General features: G+C 43.4%; 1 protein-coding gene across 2 annotated transcripts in view; it reads left to right on the top strand.

The window, feature by feature from the left end:
* The window catches only part of LOC139384848 (tumor protein p53-inducible protein 11-like), a 112,192-nt gene extending 106,757 nt beyond the window's left edge, over nt 1-5,435 (top strand). For both annotated transcript variants that reach the window (XM_071129743.1, XM_071129744.1), the window contains one exon: nt 4,966-5,435. In XM_071129743.1, coding sequence (XP_070985844.1) covers nt 4,966-5,123 — 158 coding nt within the window. In that variant the 3' untranslated portion in view covers nt 5,124-5,435. The remainder of the gene's footprint in view (nt 1-4,965) is intronic.
* The last annotated feature ends 14,217 nt before the right edge of the window (nt 5,436-19,652 follow it).

Raw genomic sequence — 19,652 nt, 5'->3', positions numbered from 1 at the left:
TTATCTCCTCCCTCAGTAACAGTAGTGTGTATTTAGGGAGGGACTGAGAGTCCATGTTATCTCCTCCCTCAGTAACAGTACTGTGTATTTAGGGAGGGACTGAGAGTCCATGTTATCTCCTCCCTCAGTAACAGTACTGTGTATTTAGGGAGGGACTGAGAGTCCATGTTATCTCCTCCCTCAGTAACAGTAGTGTGTATTTAGGGAGGGACTGAGAGTCCATGTTATCTCCTCCCTCAGTAACAGTAGTGTGTATTTAGGGAGGGACTGAGAGTCCTTGTTATCTCCTCCCTCAGTAACAGTAGTGTGTATTTAGGGAGGGACTGAGAGTCCATGTTATCTCCTCCCTCAGTAACAGTAGTGTGTATTTAGGGAGGGACTGAGAGTCCATGTTATCTCCTCCCTCAGTAACAGTAGTGTGTATTTAGGGAGGGACTGAGAGTCCATGTTATCTCCTCCCTCAGTAACGGTAGTGTGTATTTAGGGAGGGACTGAGAGTCCATGTTATCTCCTCCCTCAGTAACAGTAGTGTGTATTTAGGGAGGGACTGAGAGTCCATGTTATCTCCTCCCTCAGTAACAGTAGTGTGTATTTAGGGAGGGACTGAGAGTCCAGGCGAGTCCATGTTATCTCCTCCCTCAGTAACAGTAGTGTGTATTTAGGGAGGGACTGAGAGTCCAGGAGAGTCAATGTTATCTCCTCCCTCAGTAACAGTAGTGTGTATTTAGGGAGGGACTGAGAGTCCAGGAGAGTCCATGTTATTTCCTCCCTCAGTAACAGTAGTGTGTATTTAGGGAGGGACTGAGAGTCCATGTTATCTCCTCCCTCAGTAACAGTAGTGTGTATTTAGGGAGGGACTGAGAGTCCAGGAGAGTCCATGTTATCTCCTCCCTCAGTAACAGTAGTGTGTATTTAGGGAGGGACTGAGAGTCCAGGAGAGTCCATGTTATCTCCTCCCTCAGTAACAGTAGTGTGTATTTAGGGAGGGACTGAGAGTCCATGTTATCTCCTCCCTCAGTAACAGTAGTGTGTATTTAGGGAGGGACTGAGAGTCCATGTTATCTCCTCCCTCAGTAACAGTAGTGTGTATTTAGGGAGGGACTGAGAGTCCATGTTATCTCCTCCCTCAGTAACAGTAGTGTGTATTTAGAGAGGGACTGAGAGTCCAGGCGAGTCCATGTTATCTCCTCCCTCAGTAACAGTACTGTGTATTTAGGGAGGGACTGAGAGTCCAGGAGAGTCCATGTTATCTCCTCCCTCAGTAACAGTAGTGTGTATTTAGGGAGGGACTGAGAGTCCATGTTATCTCCTCCCTCAGTAACAGTAGTGTGTATTTAGGGAGGGACTGAGAGTCCATGTTATCTCCTCCCGTCTCCTCTAATACTTCAATAAGAGACATTCACACATCAGTGGAAAATCAATCTCTGTTCAGTCCTGCGGTGTCGACTGAAGGGAAGTCTGGGGCCGTATGTGTACTGTATCAAAGTACAGTTTAACCTTTTAGAGTGTTATGAGTAAGATCACAGAGACAACGAGGGATCTGATTCTAGATCAGTACTCCTGCTCTGAGATGCTTGATATGAAGTGAACTGCAGGATGAGGGTGTTGCCACGAGAAAAGGTCAACCAGTGAAGAACAAACACCATTGTAAATACAACCCATATTTATGTTGATTTATTTTCCCTTTTGTACTTTAACTATTTGTACATCGTTACAACACTGTATATAGACATTATAATATGACATTTTGAAATGATTTTGGAACTTTTGTGAGTGTAATGTTTATTGTTCATTTTTGATTGTTTTTTGTTTATCTATTTCACTTGCTTTGACAATGTAAACATGTGTTTCCCATGACAGTAAAGCTCATTGAAATGAATTGAATTGACTGAGAGTGAAGTTCCATCTAGTGTTCCAGATGATCACATATACAGTGTCTTCAGAAGGTGTTCAGACCCCTTGACTTTTTCTACATTTTGCCTTATTCTAAAATGGATTAATTAAAAAAAAATCCTTACCAATCTAAACACAATGGGGCAGCAGGGTAGCCTAGTGGTTAGAGTGGAGGGGCGGCAGGGTAGACTAGTGGTTAGAGTGGAGGGGCAGCAGGGTAGACTAGTGGTTAGAGTGGAGGGGCAGCAGGGTAGGCTAGTGGTTAGAGTGGAGGGGCAGCAGGGTAGACTAGTGGTTAGAGTGGAGGGGCAGCAGGGTAGCCTAGTGGTTAGAGTGGAGGGGCAGCAGGGTAGGCTAGTGGTTAGAGCGTTGGACTAGTAACCTGAAGGTTGCAAGTTCAAATCCCGGAGCTGACAAGGTACAAATCTGTCGTTCTTCCCCTGAACAAGGCAGTTAACCCACTGTTCCTAGGCCGTTATTGAAAATAAGAAATTGTTCTTAACTGACTTGCCTCGTTAAATAAAGGTAACATAAAAAACAATACCCCATAATGACAAAGCGTAAACAGGTTTTTAGAAAAAAAATGCGAATTTTATAACAAATAAAACTGAAATACCTTCTTCACATTAGTATTCAGACTCTTTGCTATGAGACTCGAAATTGAGCTCAGGTGCATCTGGTTGATCATCCTTGAGATGTTTCTACAATTTGATTGGAGTCCAACTGTGGTAAATTCAATTGATTGGATATGATTTGGAAAGGCCCTCACACCTGTCTATGTAAGGTCCCACAGTTGACAGTGCATGTCAGAGCAAAAACCAAGCCATGAAGTCGAAGGAATTGTCCGTAGAGCTCAGAGATAAGAATTGTGTCGAGGCACAGATCTGGGGAAGGGTACCAAAACATTTCGGTACCAAAACACAGTGGCCTCCATCATTCTTAAATGGAAGAGGTTTGGAACCACCAAGACTCTTCCTAGAGCTGGCCGCCCGGCCAAACTGACCAATCGGTGAAGGGCCTTGGTCAGGGAGGTGACAAATAACCTGCTGGTCACTCTGACAGAGCTCCACCAATCAGGCCTTTATGGTTGGGTGGCCAGACGGAATCCACTCCTCAGTAGAAGGCACATGACAGCCCGCTTGGAGTTTGCCAAAAGGCACCTAAAGACAAGATTCTCTGGTCTGATGAAACCAAGATTGAACTCTTTGGCCTAAATGCCAAGCGTCATGTCTGGAGGAAACCTGGCAACATCCCTACGGTGAAGCATGATGGTGGCAGCATCATACTGTGGGGATGATTTTCAGCGGCAGGGACTGGAAGACTAGTTAGGATTGAGGCAAGGATGGACGGGGCAAAGTACAGAGAGATCCTTGCTCCAGAGCGCTCAGGACCTCAGACTGGGGGTGAAGGTTCACCACCCAACAGGACAAAGACCCTAAGCACACAGCCAAGACAACGCAGGAGGGGCTTCAGGACAAGTCTCTGAATGTCCTTGATTGGCCCAGCAAGAGCCTGGACTTGAACCGGATCAAACATCTCTGGAGAGACGCTCCACATCCAACCTGACAGAGGTTGAGAGGATCTGCAGAGATGAATGGGAGAAACCTCCCAAATACAGGTGTGCCAAGCTTGTAAATTCATACCCCAGCCTCAAGGCTGTAATCGCTGCCAAAGGTGCTTCAACAAAGTATTGAGTAAAAGGTCTGAATACTTCTGTAAATGTAATATGTCCGTTTAAAAAATATATATTATTAATTAGCAACAATTTCTAAAAACCTGTGTTTACTTTGTCATTATGGGGTATTGTGATGTCATTATGGGGTATTGTGATGTCATTATGGGGTATTGTGATGTCCTTATGGGGTATTGTGATGTCATTATGGGGTATTGTGTGTAGATTGATGAGAGGAGGAGGGGGGGGGGGGGGGGGGGCGATTTAATCCATTTTAGAATAAGGCTTTAACCCACCAACATGTGTAAAAAGTCAAGCGGTCTGAATACTTTCTGATGGCTCTGTATCAGTATAACACATTACATTTGTATAGGCTGCATCCCAGATGTCACCGTGTCTCCTCTGTATCAGTATAACACATTACATTACCCAGATGTCCCCGTGTCTCCTCTGTATCAGTATAACACATTACATTACCCAGATGTCCCCTATATATCCCCTCTGTATCAGTATAACACATTACATTACCCAGATGTCCCCTATATATCTCCTCTGTATCAGTATAACACATTACATTACCCAGATGTCACCTATATATCCCCTCTGTATCAGTATAACACATTACATTACCCAGATGTCCCCTATATATCCCCTCTGTATCAGTATAACACATTACATTACCCAGATGTCACCTATATGTCCCCTCTGTATCAGTATAACACATTACATTACCCAGATGTCCCCTATATATCCCCTCTGTATCAGTATAACACATTACATTACCCAGATGTCACCTATATGTCCCCTCTGTATCAGTATAACACATTACATTACCCAGATGTCACCTATATATCCCCTCTGTATCAGTATAACACATTACATTACCCAGATGTCCCCTACATACCAGTGTTGGGTAACACGCCTGGCGGTTAAAAGCATTGGGCCAGTAGCTGAAAGGTCGCTGGTTATGAAACCCTTAGCCGACGAGGTGTAAATTCAGTCCGTGTGCCCTGGAGCAAGGTACTTAACCCTAGTTGTCTCTCTCTCTCCCCTCTCTCCTCTCTCTCTCTCTCTCTCCCCCCTCTCCCCTCTCCTCTCTCTCCTCTCTCTCTCCTCTCTCTCTCTCTCCTCTCTCTCCTCTCTCTCTCTCTCCTCTCTCTCTCTCTCTCCCCTCTCTCCTCTCTCTCTCTCTCCTCTCTCTCCTCTCTCTCTCTCTCTCCTCTCTCTCCTCTCTCTCCTCTCTCTCCTCTCTCTCTCTCTCTCTCTCTCCCCTCTCTCCTCTCTCTCCCTCTCTCCTCTCTCTCCTCTCTCTCCTCTCCCCTCTCTCTCTCTCTCTCTCTCCTCTCCTCCCTCTCTCCCCTCTCCTCTCTCTCTCTCCCCTCTCCTCTCTCTCGTTGCAGTGACCAGCATCACCCTGGTGGAGCTGGGTCTGATGTCAAACTCTGCCATCCTCCTCCTCCTCAGTGAAGTCCTCTTCCTCATCATCACACTCCTCTACTACTACCACCTGGGTCGCAGGACCAAGAAGACCCAGAACCATACACATAGTTCTGATTAGACCCAGAACCATACACATAGTTCTGATTAGACCCAGAACCATAGATCTAGCAGTTCTGATTAGACCCAGAACCATACACATAGTTCTGATTAGACCCAGAACCATAGATATAGCAGCTCTGATTAGACCCAGAACCATACACATAGTTCTGATTAGACCCAGAACCATACACATAGTTCTGATTAGACCCAGAACCATACACATAGTTCTGATTAGACCCAGAACCATACACATAGTTCTGATTAGACCCAGAACCATACACATAGTTCTGATTAGACCCAGAACCATAGATATAGCAGCTCTGATTAGACCCAGAACCATACACATAGTTCTGATTAGACCCAGAACCATACACATTGTTCTGATTAGACCCAGAACCATAGATATAGCAGCTCTGATTAGACCCAGAACCATACACATAGTTCTGATTAGACCCAGAACCATACACATTGTTCTGATTAGACCCAGAACCATAGATATAGCAGCTCTGATTAGACCCAGAACCATAGATCTAGCTCTGATTAGACCCAGAACCACAGATATAGCTCTGATTAGACTCAGAACCATAGGTCTAGCTCTGATTAGACTCAGAACCATAGATCTAGCTCTGATTAGACTCAGAACCATAGATACAGCTCTGATTAGACCCAGAACCATAGATATAGCTCTGATTAGACCCAGAACCATAGATATACAGTGCCTTGCAAAAGTATTCGGCCCCCTTGAACTTTGCGACCTTTTGCCACATTTCAGGCTTCAAACATAAAGATATAAAACTGTATTTTTTTGTGAAGAATCAACAACAAGTGGGACACAATCATGAAGTGGAACAACATTTATTGGATATTTCAAACTTTTTTAACAAATCAAAAACTGAAAAATTGGGCGTGCAAAATTATTCAGCCCCCTTAAGTTAATACTTTGTAGCGCCACCTTTTGCTGCGATTACAGCTGTAAGTCGCTTGGGGTATGTCTCTATCAGTTTTGCACATCGAGAGACTGACATTTTTTCCCATTCCTCCTTGCAAAACAGCTCGAGCTCAGTGAGGTTGGATGGAGAGCATTTGTGAACAGCAGTTTTCAGTTCTTTCCACAGATTCTCGATTGGATTCAGGTCTGGACTTTGACTTGGCCATTCTAACACCTGGATATGTTTATTTTTGAACCATTCCATTGTAGATTTTGCTTTATGTTTTGGATCATTGTCTTGTTGGAAGACAAATCTCCGTCCCAGTCTCAGGTCTTTTGCAGACTCCATCAGGTTTTCTTCCAGAATGGTCCTGTATTTGGCTCCATCCATCTTCCCATAAATTTTAACCATCTTCCCTGTCCCTGCTGAAGAAAAGCAGGCCCAAACCATGATGCTGCCACCACCATGTTTGACAGTGGGGATGGTGTGTTCAGGGTGATGAGCTGTGTTGCTTTTACGCCAAACATAACGTTTTGCATTGTTGCCAAAAAGTTCCATTTTGGTTTCATCTGACCAGAGCACCTACTTCCACATGTTTGGTGTGTCTCCCAGGTGGCTTGTGGCAAACTTTAAACAACACTTTTTATGGATATCTTTAAGAAATGGCTTTCTTCTTGCCACTCTTCCATAAAGGCCAGATTTGTGCAATATACGACTGATTGTTGTCCTATGGACAGAGTCTCCCACCTCAGCTGTAGATCTCTGCAGTTCATCCAGAGTGATCATGGGCCTCTTGGCTGCATCTCTGATCAGTCTTCTCCTTGTATGAGCTGAAAGTTTAGAGGGACGGCCAGGTCCTGGTAGATTTGCAGTGGTCTGATACTCCTTCCATTTCAATATTATCGCTTGCACGGTGCTCCTTGGGATGTTTAAAGCTTGGGAAATCTTTTTGTATCCAAATCCGGCTTTAAACTTCTTCACAACAGTATCTCGGACCTGCCTGGTGTGTTCCTTGTTCTTCATGATGCTCTCTGCGCTTTTAACGGACCTCTGAGACTATCACAGTGCAGGTGCATTTATACGGAGACTTGATTACACACAGGTGGATTGTATTTATCATCATTAGTCATTTAGGTCAACATTGGATCATTCAGAGATCCTCACTGAACTTCTGGAGAGAGTTTGCTGCACTGAAAGTAAAGGGGCTGAATAATTTTGCACGCCCAATTTTTCAGTTTTTGATTTGTTAAAAAAGTTTGAAATATCCAATAAATGTCGTTCCACTTCATGATTGTGTCCCACTTGTTGTTGATTCTTCACAAAAAAATACAGTTTTATATCTTTATGTTTGAAGCCTGAAATGTGGCAAAAGGTCGCAAAGTTCAAGGGGGCCGAATACTTTCGCAAGGCACTGTAGCTCTGATTAGACCCAGAACCATAGATTTAGCAGCTCTGATTAGACCCAGAACCATAGATATAGCAGCTCTGATTAGACCCAGAACCATAGATATAGCAGCTCTGATTAGACCCAGAACCATAGATATAGCAGTTCTGATTAGACCCAGAACCATAGATATAGCAGTTCTGATTAGACCCAGAACCATAGATATAGCAGCTCTGATTAGACCCAGAACCATAGATATAGCAGCTCTGATTAGACCCAGAACCATAGATATAGCAGCTCTGATTAGACCCAGAACCATAGATCTAGCAGCTCTGATTAGACCCAGAACCATAGATCTAGCAGCTCTGATTAGACTCAGAACCATATATATAGCTCTGATTAGACCCAGAACCATAGATACAGTTCTGATTAGACCCAGAACCATAGATATAGCAGCTCTGATTAGACCCAGAACCATAGATCTAGCTCTGATTAGACCCAGAACCATAGATACAGTTCTGATTAGACCCAGAACCATAGATATAGCAGCTCTGATTAGACCCAGAACCATAGATCTAGCTCTGATTAGACTCAGAACCATAGATACAGTTCTGATTAGACCCAGAACCATAGATATAGCAGCTCTGATTAGACCCAGAACCATAGATCTAGCTCTGATTAGACTCAGAACCATATATATAGCCCTGATTAGACTCAGAACCATAGATCTAGCTCTGATTAGACTCCGAACCATATATATAGCTCTGATTAGACCCAGAACCATAGATCTAGCAGCTCTGATTAGACTCAGAACCATAGATCTAGTTCTGATTAGACCCAGAACCATAGATACAGTTCTGATTATACCCCCTCTCCCCAAACAGTGTTAGAACTATCAATTTGATATCATGGATGGTCAGTCCTTGCATCCATAACTCTGTCTTATGAATTTGAGAGTGTTTACAAATCTCCAACCCCATCCCTCAGCTTTTAACCAAAACAGTGGTGGGGTGGACACGTTGTTATTGTTTCAACTGCAGATTGCCCCTTGACGGTCTGTTTAGATAATACCCAACCTTTAGATTGTGCCTCCAAAGCAGCACTCCTATCAACGTGACTGCTTGGTGCTCACGCTGCCCAAATGGCCCCCTATACTTACCCCACATAGGGCTCTGTTCAGAAGTAGTGCACTATATAGGGAATAGGGCTCTGGTCTATAGTAGTACACTATATAGGGAATAGGGCTCTGGTCTATAGTAGTACCACTATATAGGGAATAGGACTCTGGTCTATAGTAGTACCACTATATAGGGAATAGGGCTCTGGTCTATAGTAGTACCACTATATAGGGAATAGGACTCTGGTCTATAGTAGTACCACTATATAGGGAATAGGGCTCTGGTCTATAGTAGTACCACTATATAGGGAATAGGGCTCTGGTCTATAGTAGTACCACTATATAGGGAATAGGGCTCTGGTCTATAGTAGTACCACTATATAGGGAATAGGGCTCTGGTCTATAGTAGTACCACTATATAGGGAATAGGGCTCTGGTCTATAGTAGTACCACTATATAGGGAATAGGGCTCTGGTCTATAGTAGTACCACTATATAGGGAATAGGGCTCTGGTCTATAGTAGTACCACTATATAGGGAATAGGGCTCTGGTCTATAGTAGTACCACTATATAGGGAATAGGGCTCTGGTCTATAGTAGTACCACTATATAGGGAATAGGGCTCTGGTCTATAGTAGTGCACTATATAGGGAATAGGGCCCTGGTCTATAGTAGTACCACCATATAGGGGATAATAGGGTGCCATTTTTCATGCACACTTGGATCCCAGTTTCATTGAGACAGCCCAACCACTTAAATCCATTGTGTTCACAGATAAAGCTCTGGTTTAATTTTGTTTAGGAAAGGATCTTTTTAAATCTGATTGCCAAATAATACGGTGATTGTATTTTGCGATATGCCACTTATTACAAGACACGTAAATACACATGTGCTAGTTACTGAACATGTACCTGCAGACAGAGAACAGTGTTGTTTTCAGACTGTGGGTCTCTTCTGTAGATACCAAGTCCCGTGAGTCATGTAGAACTTGTATAAGCCTGTTTGGGGAACCCCGGGTTGGGGGCAGAACTTGTGTGTAGAGAGTGAACATACTTTAATTGGCAGTACAATATATATATTTTAAGACACACAGCTTTGTCTGTTCATGTAGGTCTGGCTCAGAGAACGACTACTGTTGTCTAATGTCCTCCTTCATGTAGGTCTGGGTCAGAGAGTGTTGTCTAATGTCCTCCTTCATGTAGGTCTGGGTCAGAGAGTGTTGTCTAATGTCCTCCTTCATGTTGGTCTGGGTCAGAGAGTGTTGTCTAATGTCCTCCTTCATGTTGGTCTGGGTCAGAAAGTGTTGTCTAATGTCCTCCTTCATGTAGGTCTGGGTCAGAGAGTGTTGTCTAATGTCCTGTTTCATGTTGGTCTGGGTCAGAGAGTGTTGTCTAATGTCCTCCTTCATGTTGGTCTGGGTCAGAGAGTGTTGTCTAATGTCCTCCTTCATGTAGGTCTGGGTCAGAGAGTGTTGTCTAATGTCCTGTTTCATGTTGGTCTGGGTCAGAGAGTGTTGTCTAATGTCCTCCTTCATGTAGGTCTGGGTCAGAGAGTGTTGTCTAATGTCCTCCTTCATGTTGGTCTGGGTCAGAGAGTGTTGTCTAATGTCCTCCTTCATGTAGGTCTGGGTCAGAGAGTGTTGTCTAATGTCCTCCTTCATGTTGGTCTGGGTCAGAGAGTGTTGTCTAATGTCCTCCTTCATGTTGGTCTGGGTCAGAGAGTGTTGTCTAATGTCCTCCTTCATGTTGGTCTGGGTCAGAGAGTGTTGTCTAATGTCCTCCTTCATGTTGGTCTGGCTCAGAGAGTGTTGTCTAATGTCCTCCTTCATGTTGGTCTGGGTCAGAGAGTGTTGTCTAATGTCCTCCTTCATGTTGGTCTGGGTCAGAGAGTGTTGTCTAATGTCCTCCTTCATGTTGGTCTGGGTCAGAGAGTGTTGTCTAATGTCCTCCTTCATGTTGGTCTGGGTCAGAGAGTGTTGTCTAATGTCCTCCTTCATGTTGGTCTGGGTCAGAGAGTGTTGTCTAATGTCCTCCTTCATGTTGGTCTGGGTCAGAGAGTGTTGTCTAATGTCCTCCTTCATGTTGGTCTGGGTCAGAGAGTGTTGTCTAATGTCCTCCTTCATGTTGGTCTGGGTCAGAGAGTGTTGTCTAATGTCCTCCTTCATGTAGGTCTGGCTCAGAGAATGACTACTGTTGTCTAATGTCCTGTTTCATGTTGGTCTGGGTCATGTTCATATTGGTGCAAAACAGAAGAAAAAAACCCAGAGTGAAACAGTGAGGTTCAATAAGAAACGCTCTTGTCAGTTTTTCCCCGTTGTGTTTCCTGATGAACACACCACTGGTTTTGTTCTGTACTAATATATGTTGTATTAAAGGACAATAACACTGGTTTTGTTCTGTACTAATATATGTTGTATTAAAGGACAATAACACTAGTTTTGTTCTGTACTAATATATGTTGTATTAAAGGACAATAACACTGGTTTTGTTCTGTACTAATATATGTTGTATTAAAGGACAATAACACTGGTTTTGTTCTGTAGTAATATATGTTGTATTAAAGGACAATAACACTGGTTTTGTTCTGTACTAATATATGTTGTAGTAAAGGACAATAACACTGGTTTTGTTCTGTACTAATATATGTTGTAGTAAAGGACAATAACACTGGTTTTGTTCTGTACTAATATATGTTGTATTAAAGGACAATAACACTGGTTTTGTTCTGTAGTAATATATGTTGTATTAAAGGACAATAACACTGGTTTTGTTCTGTAGTAATATATGTTGTATTAAAGGACAATAACACTGGTTTTGTTCTGTAGTAATATATGTTGTATTAAAGGACAATAACACTGGTTTTGTTCTGTAGTAATATATGTTGTATTAAAGGACAATAACACTGGTTTTGTTCTGTAGTAATATATGTTGTATTAAAGGACAATAACACTGGTTTTGTTCTGTAGTAATATATGTTGTATTAAAGGACAATAACACTGGTTTTGTTCTGTACTAATTAATATATGTTGTATTAAAGGACAATAACACTGGTTTTGTTCTATACTAATATATGTTGTATTAAAGGACAATAACACTGGTTTTGTTCTGTAGTAATATATGTTGTATTAAAGGACAATAACACTGGTTTTGTTCTGTAGTAATATATGTTGTATTAAAGGACAATAACACTGGTTTTGTTCTGTAGTAATATATGTTGTATTAAAGGACAATAACACTGGTTTTGTTCTGTACTAATTAATATATGTTGTATTAAAGGACAATAACACTGGTTTTGTTCTATACTAATATATGTTGTATTAAAGGACAATAACACTGGTTTTGTTCTGTAGTAATATATGTTGTATTAAAGGACAATAACACTGTTTTTGTTCTGTACTAATATATGTTGTATTAAAGGACAATAACACTGTTTTTGTTCTGTACTAATATATGTTGTATTAAAGGACAATAACACTGTTTTTGTTCTGTACTAATATATGTTGTATTAAAGGACAATAACACTGGTTTTGTTCTGTAGTAATATATGTTGTATTAAAGGACAATAACACTGGTTTTGTTCTGTACTAATATATGTTGTATTAAAGGACAATAACACTGGTTTTGTTCTGTACTAATATATGTTGTATTAAAGGACAATAACACTGGTTTTGTTCTGTAGTAATATATGTTGTATTAAAGGACAATAACACTGGTTTTGTTCTGTAGTAATATATGTTGTATTAAAGGACAATAACACTGGTTTTGTTCTGTAGTAATATATGTTGTATTAAAGGACAATAACACTGGTTTTGTTCTGTAGTAATATATGTTGTATTAAAGGACAATAACACTGGTTTTGTTCTGTAGTAATATATGTTGTATTAAAGGACAATAACACTGGTTTTGTTCTGTAGTAATATATGTTGTATTAAAGGACAAGAACACTGGTTTTGTTCTGTAGTAATATATGTTGTATTAAAGGACAATAACACTGTTTTTGTTCTGTACTAATATATGTTGTATTAAAGGACAATAACACTGGTTTTGTTTTGTGAGACTCAAACATTCTTCCATGTGTTTATGTTTTTTTGCTGGACTGACTGAAGGATAATTCTTCAGTCTGGGATAATGTGACACAAGGAAAACGAATCAATAAGGACAATGTTTCAGTTTAATCCTCCCACTCAACAGGTATTTTATGTTCCAGCAGTGCATCAAAAAGGTACATTTAAAAAAAATCGTGATGTACTTCAGCTTTTGGGTTGTGGAAACTGGGCCGTTGCTTCTGCATCGAGGTAGAGAGAACATACTAGAAGCGTTCTTCAGAAAACAATAGAAGGTTTAGGACACGTTGTGTCACACGTTGGATCTGACGTGCTTTAAATAAATAAATTAAAAAGTTGTTTTGACACTTCTACAGAGATGTCGTTTTTTTTGGGGGGGGGGGGGGGGGGGGGTGATGGTATCACGTCTGATTTGAACCTTCTCTGAACACCAAGCCATTTGAATATCTCTTATATTAGAATAGAGGAAGTTTACTGTCTCTGCATCCAGGCACGTCTCTATCTTTCAGTGTGTTTGGGACCACGGTGGGTTTGTCATCATGAACGGCATCAATGCTTTAGGAAATGTGATGACGTGTTATTGTTGGGGTCTATTTTAAATGTACATTGTGCCATAAAGGTAGAAACATGCTGTATTTGTCTATGTATAGACAGAACAACAATAAATACATATATTTTCTTTCCCCCTGGCTGTTTTTCTTTGTGTGGTCTCGTTATGCCCAGGCGATGCTCTAACTTCTCAAGACTCAACAGTTCTTATCTCCAAGTTATTCCTATTGTCTGTTATTCCTGTTTTGATTTAAACGTCATCTGTTTCCTTCTGAACACTCCACGTCGTTGTGCCCTGCTGAACACAGCCCTGTTGTGCCCTGCTGAACACAGCCCTGTTGTGCCCTGCTGAACACAGCCCTGTTGTGCCCTGCTGAACACAGCCCTGTTGTGCCCTGCTGAACACAGCCCCGTTGTGCCCTGCTGAACACAGCCCTGTTGTGCAGTAGTTCGCCTCCAGAGGGTGATGTTGTTATGTTTAGAGTTAATGTCTGGATGGGTCTCTCACCTCTTCTTCTCTGTATAATGGTCCACACACTGTCTCTCTCTCTCACCTCTTCTTCTCTGTATAATGGTCAACACACTGTCTCTCTCTTCTCTGTAAAATGGTCAACCCACTGTCTCTCTTTTCTCTGTATAATGGCCAACACACTGTCTCTCTCTCTCTGTATAATGGTCAACACACTGTCTCTCTCTCACCTCTTCTTCTCTGTATAATGGTCAACACACTGTCTCTCTCTCTTCTCTGTATAATGGTAAACACACTGTCTCTCTCTCACCTCTTCTTCTCTGTATAATGGTCAACACACTGTCTCCATCCAGGAGTAATAATACAGTAATGACTCCCTCCAGCAGCAGTCCAGGGGTAATACAGTAATGACTCCCTCCATGGGTAATACAGTAATGACTCCCTCCAGGGGTAATAAAGTAATGACTCCCTCCAGCAGCAGTCCAGGAGTAATACAGCAATGACTCCCTCCAGCAGCAGTCCAGGGGTAATGAAGTAATGACTCCCTCCAGGGGTAATAAAGTAATGACTCCCCCCAGGGGTAATAAAGCAATGACTCCCTCCAGGGGTAATAAAGTAATGACTCCCTCCAGGGGTAATACAGTAATGACTCCCTCCAGGGGTAATACAGCAATGACTCCCTCCAGCAGCAGTCCAGGAGTAATACAGTAATGACTCCCTCCAGCAGCAGTCCAGGAGTAATACAGTAATGACTCCCTCCAGGGGTAATAAAGTAATGACTCCCTCCAGCAGCAGTCCAGTAGTAATACAGCAATGACTCCCTCCAGCAGCAGTCCAGGGGTAATAAAGTAATGACTCCCTCCAGGGGTAATAAAGTAATGACTCCCTCCAGGGGTAATACAGTAATGACTCCCTCCAGGGGTAATACAGCAATGACTCCCTCCAGCAGCAGTCCAGGAGTAATACAGTAATGACTCCCTCCAGCAGCAGTCCAGGAGTAATACAGTAATGACTCCCTCCAGGGGTAATAAAGTAATGACTCCCTCCAGCTGCAGTCCAGGGGTAAAAAGCAATGACTCCTTCCAGGGGTAATACAGTAATGACTCCCTAAAGGTGTAATACAGTAATGACTACCTCCAGGGGTAATATAGTAATGACTCCCTCCAGGGGTAATACAGTAATGACTCCCTCCAGGGGTAATACAGTAATGACTCCCTCCAGGGGTAATACAGTAATGACTCCCTCCAAGAGTAATACAGTAATGACTCCCTCCAGGGGTAATAAAGTAATGACTCCCTCCAGCAGCAGTCCAGGGGTAAAAAGCAATGACTCCCTCCAGGGGTAATACAGTAATGACTCCCTCCAGGGGTAATACAGTAATGACTCCCTCCAGGGGTAATACAGTAATGACTCCCTCCAGGGGTAATAAAGTAATGACTCCCTCCAGGGGTAATACAGTAATGACTCCCTCCAGGGGTAATACAGCAATGACTCCCTCCAGCAGCAGTCCAGGAGTAATACAGTAATGACTCCCTCCAGCAGCAGTCCAGGAGTAATACAGTAATGACTCCCTCCAGGGGTAATAAAGTAATGACTCCCTCCAGCAGCAGTCCAGGGGTAAAAAGCAATGACTCCTTCCAGGGGTAATACAGTAATGACTCCCTACAGGGGTAATACAGTAATGACTCCCTCCAGCAGCAGTCCAGGAGTAATACAGTAATGACTCCCTCCAGGGGTAATAAAGTAATGACTCCCTCCAGCAGCAGTCCAGGGGTAAAAAGCAATGACTCCTTCCAGGGGTAATACAGTAATGACTCCCTCCAGGGGTAATAAAGTAATGACTCAATCCAGGGGTAATACAGTAATGACTCCCTCCAGCAGCAGTCCAGGGGTAAAAAGCAATGACTCCTTCCAGGGGTAATACAGTAATGACTCCCTAAAGGTGTAATACAGTAATGACTACCTCCAGGGGTAATATAGTAATGACTCCCTCCAGGGGTAATACAGTAATGACTCCCTCCAGGGGTAATACAGTAATGACTCCCTCCAGGGGTAATACAGTAATGACTCCCTCCAAGAGTAATACAGTAATGACTCCCTCCAGGGGTAATACAGTAATGACTCCCTCCAGGGGTAATAAAGTAATGACTCCCTCCAGCAGCAGTCCAGGGGTAAAAAGCAATGACTCCCTCCAGGGGTAATACAGTAATGACTCCCTCCAGGGGTAATACAGTAATGACTCCCTCCAGGGGTAATACAGTAATGACTCCCTCCAGGGGTAATACAGTAATGACTCCCTCCAAGAGTAATACAGTAATGACTCCCTCCAGGGGTAATACAGTAATGACTCCCTCCAGGAGTAATACAGTAATGACTCCCTCCAGGGGTAATACAGTAATGACTCCCTCCAGGGGTAATAAAGTAATGACTCCCTCCAGGGGTAATAAAGTAATGACTCCCTCCAGGGGTAATACAGTAATGACTCCCTCCATGGGTAATACAGTAATGACTCCCTCCAGGGGTAATACAGTAATGACTCCCTCCAGGGGTAATACAATAATGACTCCCTCCAAGAGTAATACACTAATGACTCCCTCCAGGGGTAATACAGTAATGACTCCCTCCAGGGGTAATACAGTAATGACTCCCTCCAGGGGTAATAAAGTAATGACTCCCTCCAGCAGCAGTCCAGGGGTAAAAAGCAATGACTCCCTCCAGGGGTAATACAGTAATGACTCCCTCCAGGGGTAATACAGTAATGACTCCCTCCAGGGGTAATACAGTAATGACTCCCTCCAGGGGTAATACAGTAATGACTCCCTCCAAGAGTAATACAGTAATGACTCCCTCCAGGGGTCCCTCCAGGTCCCTCCTTCTTAACACCTGCCCGCTTAACCCGGAAGCCAGCCGCACCAATGTGTCGGAGGAAACACTGTTTAACTGACAACCGAAGTCAGCCTGCAGGTGCCCGGCCCGCCACTAGGAGTTGCTAGAGGGCGATAAGCCAAGTAAAGCTCCGCCCCCTTGGCCAAACCCTTCCCTTATCCCAGACGACGCTGGGCCAACTGTGTGCTGCCCATTGGGACACTCGATCACGGTCGGTTGTGATACAGCCCGGGATCGAACTCGGGTCTGTAGTGACGCCTCTAGCGCAGTGCCTTAGACCGCTGCTCCACTCGGGAGGCCCCGGGTCAATGTTTTTGTTTTATTCCCGGCATCACAACACTAGACTGTGTGGTAGTATGGTCGTGTTTCTGTTCATTAAGTCAACAGAAGTTCCCTAGTGGGAGAGCAGGGAGAGAAAGGCTGCGTCCTGATTCTCTCTTCACCCAAAGTATTCATTTGCACATTTTCTCGCATGGATTTAACAATCCGGAGTAGTGGGATTGAATACACCACGATCTCTGTAAGACATGGAATTGTAGAATGTTAGTAGAACTCTGTTTCTATGAGTAACACATGGAATTGTAGAATGTTAGTAGAACTGTTTCTATGAGTAACACATGGAATTGTAGAATGTTAGTAGAACTCTGTTTCTATGAGTAACACATGGAATTCTAGAATGTTAGTAGAACTCTGTTTCTATGAGTAAGACAGAGAGGGCATAGAGGTCACTATGGGGGGAAAATGACTTAAGCCTGCATCCCAAATGGCAACCTATTCTCTATTCTATTCCCTATTTAGTGCACTAGTGTTGACCAGGGCCCATAGTGCTCTGGTCAAAAGTAGTGAACTATTCACTAGAGGGAATAGGGCACAATTTGGGACACTGGCAACAGTTGAAGTCGGAAGTTTACATACACCTTAGCCAAATACATTTTCACAATTCCTGACATTGAATCCTAGTACAAATTCCCTCTCTTACATCAGTTAGGATCACCTCTTTATTTTAAGAATGTGAAATGTCCGAATAATAGTAGAGAGAATGATTTATTTCAGCTTGTATTTCTTTCATCACATTCCCAGTGGGTCAGAAGTTTACATACAGCCAATTAGTATTTGGTAGCATTGCCTTTAAATTGTTTAACTTGGGTCAAACAGTTTTGTGTAGCCTTCCACAAGCTTCCCACAATAAGTTGTGTGAATTTTGGCCCATTCCTCCTGACAGAGCTGGTGTAACTGAGTCAGGTTCGTAGGCCTCCTTGCTCGCACACGCTTTTTCAGTTCTGCCCACATATTTTCTATGGGATTGAGGTCAGGGCTTTGTGATGGCCACTCCAATACCTTGACTTTGTTGTCCTTAAGCCATTTTGCCACAACTTTGGAAGTGTTCTTGGGGTCATTGTCCATTTGGAAGACCCATTTGCGACCAAGCTTTAACTTCCTGACTGATGTCTTGAGATGTTGCTTCAATATATCCACGTAATTTTCCTCCCTCATGATGGCATCTATTTTGTGAAGTGCACCAGTCCCTCCTGCAGCAAAGCACCCCCACAACATGACGCTGTCATCCCCGTGCTTGGGATGGTGTTCTTCGGCTTGCAAGCCTCCCCCTTTTTCCTCCAAACATAACGATGGTCATTATGGCCAAACAGTTCTATTTTTGTTTCATCAGACCAGAGGACATTTCTCCAAAAAGTACGATCTTTGTCCCCATGTGCAGTTGCAAACCTAGTCTGGCTTTTTTATGGCGGTTTTGGAGCAGTGGCTTCTTCCTTGCTGAGTGGCCTTCCAGGTTATATCCATATAGGACTTGTTTTACTCTATATATAGATACTTTTGTATCAATTTCCTCCAGCATCTTCACAAGGTCCTTTGCTGTTGTTCTGGGATTGATTTGCACTTTTCTCACCAAAGTAGGTTCATCTCTAGGAGACAGAACGCGTCTCCTTCCTGAGCGGTATGACGGCAGCTTGGTCCCATGGTGTTTATACTTGTGTACTATTGTTTGTACAGATGAATGTGGTACCTTCAGGCGTTTGGAAATTGCTCCCAAGGATGAACCAGACTTGTGGAGGTCTACAATTTTATTTCTGAGGTCTTGGCTGATTTCTTTTGATTTTCCCATGATGTCAAGCATAGAGGCACTGAGTTTGAAGGTAGGCCTTGAAATACATCCACAGGTACACCTCCAATGTAAAGGTCAATTAGCCAATTGACTCAAATGATGTCAATTAGCCTATCAGAAGCTTCTAAAGCCATATAATTTTCTGGAATTTTCCAAGCTGTTTAAAGGCACAGTCAACTTAGTGTATGTAAACTTCTGACCCTCTAGAATGGTGATACAGTGAATTATAAGTGAAATAATCTGTCTGAGAAGAGGAGCGAGAGGGGGAGAAGAGGAGCGAGAGGGGGAGAAAGGGAGCGAGAGGGGGAGAAGAGGAGCGAGAGAGGGAGAAGAGGAGCGAAAGAGGGAGAAGAGGAGCGAGAGGGGGAGAAGAGGAGCGAGAGAGGGAGAAGAGGAGCGAGAGAGGGAGAAGAGGAGCGAGAGAGAGAGAAGAGGAGCGAGAGAGGGAGAAGAGGAGCGAGAGGAGGGAGAAGAGGAGCTAGAGAGGGAGAAGAGGAGCGAGAGAGGGAGAAGAGGAGCGAGAGAGGGAGAAGAGGAGCGAGAGAGGGAGAAGAGGAGCGAGAGAGGGAGAAGAGGTCACTGATGAGATGAGGGACTCGTTACAAATACCCTTGTGGCTGTTAGGCTCTCTGACAGGATGGTAAGACACACAGCTGATGAACAACTCTGCTCTAGAGGAACCTGAGGCCTGTTCAGTAGTGTGTATTGACTGACAGACAGACAGACAGACAGACAGACAGACAGACAGGAGCCTATGTAACAGACACAGTCCTCCATTGTAGGGACCAGAGAGCCCTGTCCTGGACCATTGCATACAATCCTACATTACCGCGATAGAACACAGCAGCCCATTGAACCACAAGTATAGCGCCATACTGTATGTACCATCTGTATACGTTGGAGGTGAATGGGCGATTGTATTGTGTTATTTAATGCCCTGCCTGACATCACTACTCTGCCCCCCCCCCCCCCCCCAGGCAGGTCAATCAATAGTAGAGGGTGTTGGCTAGCTGCCTGGCCTGGCCCTGGT

This window comes from Oncorhynchus clarkii, chromosome 26, assembly GCF_045791955.1.
Source record: "Oncorhynchus clarkii lewisi isolate Uvic-CL-2024 chromosome 26, UVic_Ocla_1.0, whole genome shotgun sequence".
NCBI lineage: Eukaryota > Metazoa > Chordata > Actinopteri > Salmoniformes > Salmonidae > Oncorhynchus > Oncorhynchus clarkii.
Note: the sequence above shows the minus strand (reverse complement) of the source record. Positions and strands in the feature narration are given on the sequence as shown.